We start from the raw sequence: 12,290 nt of genomic DNA, 5'->3' as shown, positions 1-12,290 counted from the left end.
TGTATTTATTTTTATTATTATCGTTTGTCTGATTATCATAATCCAATCTCACAAGTGATGAATTGTTGTTCTTTGCACCTAAGAGCTATGCCTCTTCAAATTTGAAAATCGCTTACACTCTGGTTGTATGAAGTGTCGCATGCATTTTTATATATAATTTGCATAGTTCACTGAACTTAAACACTGTATTTCCTTATTCCTTTATCTTTTGTTAATATACTTTCTTCTTTATATATTTATTAGGATGAATATCGAACAAAAACAGTTTTCCAGTGATGCTTTGGCAAAAACACATGACTATTGTGTGGAAGGAAATGAATCATCTGAAAAGAGGTCTACTCCAAACAAGCACTTATTACCTCACTTGGGAGAAAATATCTTCTTCTGCAACCACTGCAACAAATCATTTACTCGAATGTTTCATCTTAAAAGGCATATAATGGCACACGTGTATGCTAAAGCACATATGTGTCAGCACTGCACTAAATCCTTTCGACGGCCTTCGGAGTTAAAACATCACATAAAAATTCATACAGGAGAGAAATCGTACCATTGTAAATTGTGTGAAAAATCTTATACACAAATGTCTATACTTAAAAAGCATATGCTCTGTCATAGTGAGGAGAAGCCGTACGCTTGTCAGGAGTGTTCTAAGTCTTTTCGAAACCCATATAGTTTGAAGAAGCATAAGCTATGCCATACTGGGGAGAAACCATATCTATGTGAACAGTGTTCTAAAACGTTTCGAACCAGTAATGATTTGAATAGGCATTTATTGTTTCATTCAGGAGAGAAGCCATTTTCGTGTGATCATTGCTCCAAATCATTTAGACAAAGAACTCATCTTAAAATACATTTAATAATACATGCTGATTCAAAACCATTTCATTGTCAACAGTGTGACAAATCATTTCGAAGCAATTCTGACCTAAAATTTCATGCATCAACTCATACACAGCGTAAACCATATGCTTGTAATATATGCGGAAAATTGCATACTCAATTGGGTCGACTTACAAGACACTTGTTAACGCACAGTAATCAGAGGCCGCTTTCTTGTGACCAATGTCCTAAATCTTTTATACGGAATTGCGACCTAAAAGCACACAGATTAACTCATACTGAAGAGAAATTATTTCAATGTAGTCAGTGCTCTAAATGTTTTATACAAAGAAGTCAGCTTAGAATGCATGAACTAACTCATACAGATGTGAAACCGTATCCTTGTCAGCAATGTTGTAAATCCTTTCGAAGCGCATCTGACTTAAAACGACACGTATTCTGTCATACAGGAGAGAAGATTTACAGTTGTAACCAATGCAGAAGATCTTTCGTTCAAATTAACCAACTTAATAGGCATATATTAATTCATAGCGATGTAAAGCCGTACCCTTGCAGTATGTGTTCTAAAGGTTTCCGAAGTAGTTATGAGCTGAAAAAGCATATGATAATCCATAATGTATAAATGTTAATTTTCATTACCATTGTAAGATATTGTATACTGAAATATAAATTTAAATTCAATTTGTTAAATCAAAGTGATTTATGTATTTATTCCACCACTCGCTTTCACATAAAGCACTATACTTTACTATATAGTAAAATGCAAAAGTCAAATTGTTAATGGCATAAAAATTATTTGTCTAGAAACGGAGTTTTATTTTATTTTATTTATTTATTTATTTTTTGTGGCAAACCGTATGAAAAACCGTGTTTGAATTGTGTTAATATCGTGACATATTATCGCTTAGAAAATTGTAATTTTTCTTTGATGCATTTAGTACCTCATCCTCACATTTTTAAACTTCTACTAGAAATGTTTCGTGAACTGATAGTATGAACAAAACTTAACTTAAAAAAAATACAGCTGAAATAAAGGTTCTTCGCACGGGGAGAATACATATATAGACTGTATTTGAATTCCTTTCTGTTTACATTGAGCATTTCAATGAAAGTGTAAAAGAAAAGTCCATAAAATACTCAGATTTGGTCTTCATTGTGTAAGCCCTAAAACGATGCCGTTTAATTAAATTAATATGATAAAATCACATTAAGACCTGTAGTGACTATGTTACAAAAATAATTTCAAATGAATCAATAATTTACCAACCCTGGTAATTTTATGTATTTGATTGTTACATTGGACATTTCATTTTTGTCATTTTCTCAATCCCATGCCTGTGGCGACTATAGTTGGACTTAAACGGGTTTTTCCAATATCACTGTTAATCTGAGTGTCCCCGAAAGCTATGGATTAAACAATAATATCGGTAATTTCTAGTTGATTTAATATCTTGCGTTCCCAGTCCTTGTATAGCTCCTAAATGTTATTTTCACTTTGGGTCAACTGGGACCCATAAGGCATTAAGAGTTTCACTATCTCAGTGACCCTAAAAGTTTTGGATTTGTGACTAATATAAGTCGTCTTTTATTATTACTACATGTCACCCTTGGACTGACTTGGGCGTAAATATCAACGGAAAGTGACACCAATCAGCTTAGTGATCACCAAAACCATGATTTTGACACTTAATATATCTTCCTCGATTAATTTTACGTACCATTCTCCTTCCCTTGCGAATTATAATGTGACCTCAAACAGGATCGGGAGCGCAATTATTTATCTCAGCAATCAAGAAAGAAATATATTCTATACTAATCTCGGTCGTTTATGATTATTTTTCTATTCACCCCTTTGAAATGCCTTAGGTAGTTTTTTTTTTCTTCTAAATTTTAGATCATATTTGTATCAAGCTCGTTTGAGATGACTGAAGATGCTGCATATGTATACAGGGTAGAAAATGTTTCTTCATACAGCCTTAAAACTTATAGCCAAATTGACAAAGAACGCTCACATTGAACTACATCGCCAGGGGGATACTGTCTGACATATTCTGTGATACTATTACCTTAACAATCTTGCCAGCCTCAGATAAATTATTTCCTTAAATAGCACATCATCATGTTCTTAAATATTTCATATTTACTTGTAACACAAAAACTCACAAATCCACTGTTGCTAACTACAAATTCCATTGTTGCAAACTAAGGGCGCTACAGTGATACAAAAATTGAAAATAAACCAAATCTCCGAGGGTTGTACAATAATAATATCGTAATAATGGACGGGCTAATAACAATGCAAATTACTTCAACATCACATTTTACGGTCATTGTATGAATACAAAACAAAGCCACAATTAATTAAAAATTTTACTTTTTTTTTTTGAAAGGTCTTAGTTTCTTAAAAGTGTTTAGATGTCATGTCCAATCACACAGATGGTTTTAGATAGACAAAAATCATAATATTGTTTACAGTAATTTCTCAAACATTTCGCATGAACGAACGATGATAAATTTGATATATTGGTTAAAATGTCGAATTTGTGGTAACTTTATAAAAATTTCTTTATATACCGGTACTCTGCTTCTATAACATACAGTACTTTTGGTAGATGTAAATGAAACAAGTTCTCGAAAGTACATACATTTTAGCAGTGTTAGAATCTAGCAGCTTCTACAATATCGAGAAAAATGTGAATAAAACTGTATATTGCATTACCTTCATATCTATTGAAAACAATCTATACAATTGAATGACGTATTCATTTAAGCAGGTTTTAGAAGCAAATGATTTAAAAAAAAATTCAGTCTCTTGTATTCTTGTACATACTCATTCGAAATCCTTTTCATATGATTCTAGTATTAGAGAATAGAGTGTTTTAGATGTGATTTATCAAGTTCGTTCCACAACCATTAACACTCTTATAGCAACCACCAACATTTGAATGTTTGTGATATTCTACCGTCTGTAGTTTACAATACTGAATAATAAATGTAGCATTTTAAGTTCTCGTTTCAAATGGATCTTTGAAACATGTAATAACTTTGAGAGTAGTAATGTGATATTTGAGAAATAACTTTTGTATTGGGTTGGCAACAATGTTAATCTTGTAGTACCGGTACCACAAAATATCCAAGACTACGTCCCTTTGTTGATATTTTAATAGTAGAAAATTTCATCGATTTTGTCATTAATTTGTAAGTACCAAGGGCGTATCAATATAAATGGTCGTCTTGACAATATATATACATATATACAGTGGCGGATCCGGGATATGATCAAGGGAGGGGCTAAACCATAGTTTGCCGCTTTATCCAGTGTAAACAGGATTGAAGTTCACTTTATCCAGTGTATACCTGAAGGTCAAAGGGGGGCTACTATAGCCCCTCTTGAATCTGCACTTATATATATATATATATATATATATATATATATATATATATATATATATACAGGATGTTAATGAACTATATCTGTAAACTGTAAGAGGTGATTCCTTGTATCAAAATAAGAGAAAAAGCTAATGTGGGTCTGTGGGGAGAAGTGCGTAGTTTCAGAGCTAGTGCTGTCCAAAATCGTGAACAAGGCAAATTTCAAGAGATCCTATTTCGAATTCGAGAGACTATGGATGGTGGTCCTTATCAGCGTAGAGGAAGTCACGCATACATAATCCAAAAATACATATTTCACTAATGCTCAGTTGGTGTACATAGTATTTCCTGCTGGGTAAAATTCCCAGACTATGATTGGTTCAAAGTAAGCAAACGATAAGCCTTGATACAAGTGAACATGGAATCATTTGGCGCAACGCCGTGTTAAGAATCGTCAGCAGCAGGTCTCTTTTATTCGGGAATACTCATGGTGCGATGCTTCCTTTCACGCGTATAAGGGAAAGAAACTTGAAATACACCATGACGAAATACATCGCATCACACGCTATTCCGAACACAAACAAACATGGAGGTGCCGCTTACTAACAGTTCCCCCTTCACTCCGAAGCTTTGGATGTCTGTTGTTGTCAAGGCTTACCTCCTGCTTTTTTTGGACCTTCCTTGAAATGAAGGTTTATCTGAAAATTCTATTGAGAGAATATCTGAGAATTACACCCTGTAGGGAATACCCTGCACACTTATTGAAAACTGATGAAATATCCACTTATGGCTTGTGTATGCATGGCCTCCTTTACGCTGATAAGGACCACCATTCACTGATCCTGTAATTCGAAGTAAGACTTGTTGAAATTTAGGTTTTTCCCGATATTGAACAGCCCTAGCTCTGAAACTTATGAGAGGAGTATTGGGTTCGATACTCGTTTGTTCCCGTTCGAGAAGACCAACTAATTACAATATTGGGATTCGAACCTTGGATCTCTTTTGGAGTCTCCCTTAAAACATCATTCATTTGTAAAGGACTAATAGATCCAACAAGGAACTGGCAACTAAACAAATAGTCTCACTCCCACGGTCCTAGGATTCGGGTGTTATCTAAGGACATATGCCGTATACCCACCGTCGCTGGTACGTCAGCTCCAAGATACACTGGTCAATACCTGTAAAAGAATACAAGGTTGGACAGCAATGCATGATTTACGCCAGATGGATAGTGGGTGGAGTCGAAAGTAATGTTTGACCTCCGCTACTTAGAAGTACCTTACCTTGTGTCATACGTTTCAACTTGTACACATTTCAACCGCTAAAAGAAAATCATACTTATTAAACATATCTAGGTAGCACTATCTTCACTTTTAGGAAAAATAACAAGAATTGTAATCTACCACTATATTAATATTCACTTCACTTTGATTACATCGACCACATATAATATAAAACAACACTAATATTTTCAAATTATGATTAGCATTTCATTCAAAAACAAATGGGCCCTTATGCACGATTTCGGAGCAACACGTAACCGCGCACGACGATTCCGGCGAATATACGAAATAAAATTCACTAGTGCACTATTGAATAGTTAACTTCCATTGCTGGATAGCGATAAGTTGAACGTCCCATTGCTTGACATACAACAGGGTTCTTCTATAAAATCGTTATATTGGCGATAGAAATACGTAAGAACAATTCTTATTAACACGTATTTCTTCTTGCTATTGAAACATCATTTATATACTTGTCACTGCTTCCCGCTCTCACATTGCATTTTATATATATAAAACTCAAATACTATTCATGTTCGTTTTAAGTTTTAAAGTTAAACTTATTTTGAGCATATCTTGGATACGTCCAATTTACTTGGTAGGAGACGACGCTCTCTCAGCTTCTTCGCGCGTCACATAGTTGCCAGTTAACAGCGCAAGAATACACTGACAAAACTAAAATATAGTTCGTGGAAAACATTAAGTTTTCACTTTATTCTATTACTAATAATATATAATAGATGATTCGTAGTTTATTAGAAATCACATTAAAAACACTGATTGTTCCAATAAGTTGTGAAACTGGCGATTATTGATAGACTTTACATTGTCACGTAAAAAACTGTCATCGTCATGAGGGCTTACTGCGTGGGCGTTTATTTCGAGAGTAGCTAAATTCCTCCTCCAAACATGGGCTGACGGGAGGAAGCAAGACTGTCTGAAAAAGTGAGGCACCTTTTGGGTAACAAATTCTTAAGCATTGTTCTCCTCCAACTGTTAGCTGATTGCGTTATATTTCTAAGAATTGATGCTGGGGAAATACGAGGGTAGATTTAAAATTTCAAGCCAATCCATACCGTTATAAACTATGTACTTCTCGCCATAAGTCCATATGAACTTTTCATCTTATTTTGATGTGAGGAATGACCTGTTACAGTTTGTCCGTATAGTTCGAAAACACCCTGCATATATATATATATATATATATATATATATATATATATATATGAGGCGCATGTCAAAAAAGCGGTGATTTTTACTCGGAGTTGGCAACACTGATGAAGTTTCAGCATGCCGTGTTATTCTCTGCTTGCGACAGAGATAAAATCGTCCCGAGTGGAGCTGCTTACGTGCGAGTTAGAGTAAGATAAAATGGCTGCCATAAATAATCCCTCCAAATGTGAAATGATACCTGTCATACGATTTATAAATGCCAAAGAACAGAATGCAGTTGACATCCATCGAAAAGTTTGTGCCCCTTGCGGACCGATACTAATCAGTGACGGGAAGGTTAGGCAATGGTGTAGAGTTTCGACAAAAGCGTTCAAATGTTCGGGACGATGACAGTAACGGAAAGCCTAGTGTTCAAACCTACCATCTGGTGAAACGCATTGACTAGGAAGTGAGATCCAGTCACTGGTTCACGATAACTGAACTCGTCAAATAATTTTAGAAGTGTCTGCGAAAACGGAGCATGAAATTGTCTGACAATCTGGGTTATCACAGTGTGAGATGGGTGCCAGAAATACTGACAAGTTCTCATAAAGAGCAAGGAATTACAACTGCATCTGCCCTTTTGGTGTATTGGGGGAAGGATGGGGATAACCTCTTTTCTCACATAGTGACGAGGGATGAAACCTGGATATTGTATACCACGTGCACACACTGGACGAAATGTACAATGTAGCTGTGCAAGAGTCCAAAATGAAATTACTTGGAATTGCACCCATTGTACCTGTAATGAGTCACAAAGAAATCATAGATAACAGGAGCAACAATAGAAAAAATATTACATTCTTTAGGGGAATTTGTTTGCACAATAAAAGACGGGTTATGATACAGCGGCAGGCATTACTAATAGTGATCACTTTTAGAGGGTCAAAGTTAATCCATCGTGTTCAACGTTTGTTCGACTGTTAAGAATCGAGGACTGCTATATTTGCTGCTACAGGGATGTACTGTCGTTGAAATACAAATTGACTGAAAAATCAAATGAATTTACACAGGTAGCACACGTACAATATCGGAAGTTGCTGCTCGTCTAAAAAGGTATGTGATATTGCATATTAATGGAAAATAATAATGATATCAACCTCGAAATATGGTTGTGTGCAATACATGAATGTTCTTCTATACAATAATAGTGATATTAGCTGCAATAAACTACAATTTGATGATGTGTTAAATCATTTCAGATACGATGTCTATATCCTAGAGACAGCTGTTTCAAATTTGACATAAAGAAAGAATCGCAACTACCAAAAATGCTTCAATTGCAACATATGTCTGAAGCAGACTGGGATTGGAGAAGACAAACACATGAAAACGAGTACATTCAGCAGCAATAAACAATTTTAAAAGCAAGTTGTAAGAAAAATTGCAAAAATCGAATCTTGTACTCAAGGCATTTTTATTATGACAAGGTAAGAGCTTGATAACATTGACAACTTTGTGCCTCAACAGCAACAAGATGATCCAGAAACAGGGTCATCATCCTGCAGAAAACTCGGGAGACCACCGAAGGAATTAGAACAACTGTCTGTATCAGCGAGGAAGAGAAATTTTCTTCCTTAGTGAAGACATTCAATAGAAGAATTAGCATTTGCCGCACAAAGTAGTTTATGATTGTCTGGGAGAAAAGATGCACCAAATTTGTGGGGTATTGTTTCCGAAACCTCATCTTGTTGCTGTTGAGGTACTCAGCTGATATTGTTATCCAGACAGTACTTCAGTATACGATTTGATTTTTGCCATTTTTGATACACTAGTATTAAAATTGTTTACTTGCTGCTGAATGTACTTGGTTTCATCTGTAAAATGAAATGAAATGAAATCTTTGAGTTTTACGTCCTACGCTTATGCCGGTTAGACTAAAGGAGACGGTGATGAGCAATGGATGAAATGGTGGAATGAAGAAAGTGAGAGGAAACGGGAGAACCCCGAGGAAACTCGTGCACACGATGTTTGTTCACCACAAAGTGAACTTGGCGGGGTCTGGAATCGAACCCGGGACTCCAAGCACCAGAGGTGAACGCTCTACCACTGAGCCATCGTGGCCCCTTGGTTTCATCTGTGTTTGTCTTCTCCAGTCCCAGTCTGCTGCAGACGTATGTTGCAACTACAGCATTTTTGGTAGTTACGGTTCTTTCTTCACGCCAAATTTGAAACAGCTCTCTCCAGGATATAGACATCGTATCTGAAATGATTAAACATATCATCAAATTGCAGTTTGCTGCAGCTAATATCACTATTATTGTATGCACGAACATTCATGTATTGTACATAAACATGTTTCAAGGTGGATATCTTTATTATTTTCTATTAAAATTGAATATCAACACTTTTTATACCAGCAGCAACTTCCGATATTGTACCTGTGCTCATGCGCGCCGACTACGAGGGTGCTCCGGGGCTGTAGATCCCTCACAAATAATCTTGTACGTGCGGCGCACCCACAAGATTTTTAGTTTGATAGAAGCAAATAAAATAAATATTTCTCACTTGTCATAATCAGAAAATAATAATCAATTAAAACAAGGAGATTGAAGTTAAAATTTCTAACCTCTAAAGCATAATTGTTTGTTTCAAATGTATTTGTTCAAAGGCAACAAAGCAACACACTCCCCTTCCTTGCTCGTGTCTGCTCTAGTCTAAGGCAGTTCTCACAATAAAAAAAATGGAACTACATTGTCAATTGAATCTCATATTCTCGGTTTGCTTTGATGTTTCCCTACAAGTAGAACACTACAATACAACTTATCCTTATAGTACCGGTAGGCATACATGCAGGGTGCGAATTACTGGTGGTTGAGGTTGATTTTCCCCGTCAATCACATTTTGTTCCCCCTCAAAGAAGTCAGCTGAAGTATCCCCACTAGGGATGCTCGCTTCCTCCCCTCCAGACTATGCTTAGTATAGGGTCAGATTTCACTGATTTTTGTCATTTCTTGCAAGTTTAATTTTCAAGTTGTATCTTGAAATGAACGATATAAACTATTCAGTTTTGGTAATTCTACCTACCACCTAATTACCCACTATTTGCAACGTTGTTTAGTTGAACTATATTATTATGACTACGGTTATTACCTGCAACCACACCATCGTACCCTTCAGTTCGTCATCGTTCGTGAATTTGAATGTACTAATTGCGTATAACCAGGGGTGTGGCCAGCAGCTTTATGTAGGAGGGGCCGTCGTTTTTAGGGGTGGCAGCTACAATGTAGAAAGCCAAAGAAATTGTGTTGCAGCTAATGCTCTTGAGGCCTGGAAAAAACGGAAAATTTTAGTTTCCTTCCGGAAAACTAAAAAGCTGTTTTTTAGATTATTATTATTATTATTATTCGTTTTTTCTCCATAACATATATTATAGGCAGTTTTTATTATGTTTAACCAATAACTACTGTCCCCGCCACACGTTACACCTTTCTGCATAGCTATTTTAGTTTAAGCCCTTGTATCTTCATAAGACTGATTTTCTTTGAAATTTCACTTAATTTCTTTAAAATTTCCTGACAAAAATATTTATTTATTATTCGTCACTAAAAAAACATAATTTTATTAAAAGCTCTATCTCATTTACTGTTTTAGGGTCACTCCACATATTTCGTAACGCTATTTTTGACCAACTTGTACCCCTTCTCCTCCTTCTCACACTTCGTAACGCAAGGCCGAACCTTTTCAACTTTGTTACGTAACACTTTTTGATTTTTGTTTTTTCACCAATTTTGGTTATTTTGGGGGTTATTACAATAAAAAACTATTTTTAATGGTAGAACTTTTTTGTTACAAAATGCTTATATTATTGTGAATATATTTGTAGCGTTTTTCGATCAGTGTTGATACAGACGTAAGACAGTCGACAGCTAAGAAAATTAAAGATGAATCGAAGATAAGCAATAGGCAGGCGAAGCTGTTTGAGTTTATAGATGAGAGCGGGATGCCAGACCTTGTCGAATGCCTTCTCGAGATCAAACAGGACCAAGCAGGATGGATTGCCTGTGTTAAAATGATTAGATATGGAATTTGAGAGGCGAAGCAATTGGTCATTAATACTAAAAGAAGGTCTGAAACCAGCTTGTTCGAGTGGAATGACGTCATGATGTGCCAAGTATGAATGAAGACGTTTGACAATGATCCGTTCCAATATTTTACTGAAGGTCGATGTTAGTTGAATAGGACGGTATGAGCTAACAGAAGCAACAGGTTTATGTGGTTTGAGAAACATAAGAGTTTTCGAAGTTTTCCAGTCAGCAGGTACAAAGCCAGTGCGAAGAATAAAGGTAAAGATGTGACAAAGCAGATATAAGACTACGTACGGACTTTCTTTAATGTGTCTATATGTAATAGAATCCATGCCAGGGGCTGTGTTACGTCTGTGAACTACAACTGAAGTGACGTCAGAGATAGAGATTGGTGCAGTAAGTGGATTGTTGTCGGGCAGAGTGTGATTAACATTAGGCTGGAGATGAGGAGAATCCAGATTGAGTTTGTCGACTGGATGTGAACGATGGGGATAGTCAGGTGCAAGAGGTGTAAAAATGTCCTGGAGATACCTTGCAAACGCATTTGCCTTATCTGTATCGGTATGCAGCGGAGTATTCTTGTCGATAAGAGGATATGTTGTGCGAGTATTGCGACCTGTAAGTTGCCGGAATCGTTTCCAGTATTGAGTGGGGTGTGAAAGTGAACCGAGATTGTTGCAAGCTTTGACCCAGCATCGCAATTTGTAAGCTTTAAGGTAGTTATGCACCGTTCGTTGCAACTGCCGGTAATGATGAAGAGAGTCAAGGTTGCCAGTGGCAGCATAATCTCTATAAAACTGTCGAGACCGTTTGATCAGTGGTAAGTAGTGAGGCGGTAAAGAGGGGCGAAAAGTCGAAACTGTTGACTTAGGAATGTATTTGTCTGTGGCGTTATGCATAGTATTGACCAGAGCATCCAGAGTTTCAGAAAGTTCTGATTCTGCAGTTGGTGGAGGTAAATGATGAAGATGATCCTGAAGATACGATCTGTAGGCAGTCCAATTTGCTTTATCGTAACGATAGATAGTACGGTGAGGAGAAGGCTGAGAAGTGGTAGTTACACGGGTCTGAATGTCTAGTTTGATTGGAGCATGATCGCTACCAATAAGATCAAGAACGTTAACACAGCTACGATGTGATATGTTGCTCGAAACAATAGCTATATCTGGAGTAGTCTGACTCGTGGGACGAGTCGGTTTTTGGAAGTGGCGGAGTCACTCCAGTAGTATGACTGATGATGTAATTGAAGAAACGGTCCCGTTGCGTATGTGTCCGGCTATGTAGATTCACATCTGCCATAATTATGTAGGTTCGGAAGGTATTTGAGATATACTGAAAGAAGCTGAACGGAATATCGTGCCCAGGACGGATGTATATGGTTGCTACAGTCACATACAATTCCTTGTAGTATAATGATGTGATAAGGTATTCAGGAAGATTGTGCAGAGCCGGAGAATGACTCCGAAATGGAATAGAAGGTGAAAACCCAATCGCTACTCCCCCATTGGCTCGCATAGCAGGTAAAGTGCTATCTTGACGTAACAATTGGAAG

The 12,290-nt window shown here is 36.6% G+C and overlaps 1 protein-coding gene across 8 annotated transcripts in view; it reads left to right on the top strand.

Moving 5' to 3' along the window:
• LOC145691033 (uncharacterized) overlaps nucleotides 1-1,577 on the top strand; it is a 104,633-nt gene extending 103,056 nt beyond the window's left edge. For 6 of the 8 annotated variants that reach the window (XM_081766605.1, XM_081766610.1, XM_081766604.1 and 3 more), the window contains one exon: nucleotides 244-1,576. In XM_081766605.1, coding sequence (XP_081622731.1) covers nucleotides 244-1,465 — 1,222 coding nt within the window. In that variant the 3' untranslated portion in view covers nucleotides 1,466-1,576. Of the gene's footprint in view, nucleotides 1-243 lie in introns of all 8 variants that reach the window. The other 2 variants (XM_081766618.1, XM_081766619.1) reach the window with 1 other exon arrangement.
• Nucleotides 1,578-12,290: the final 10,713 nt, after the last annotated feature.

Source organism: Thermobia domestica, chromosome 7, assembly GCF_964235325.1.
Source record: "Thermobia domestica chromosome 7, izTheDome1.hap1.1, whole genome shotgun sequence".
Lineage (NCBI taxonomy): Eukaryota > Metazoa > Arthropoda > Insecta > Zygentoma > Lepismatidae > Thermobia > Thermobia domestica.
This window is presented reverse-complemented; position numbering and strand designations above follow the sequence as displayed.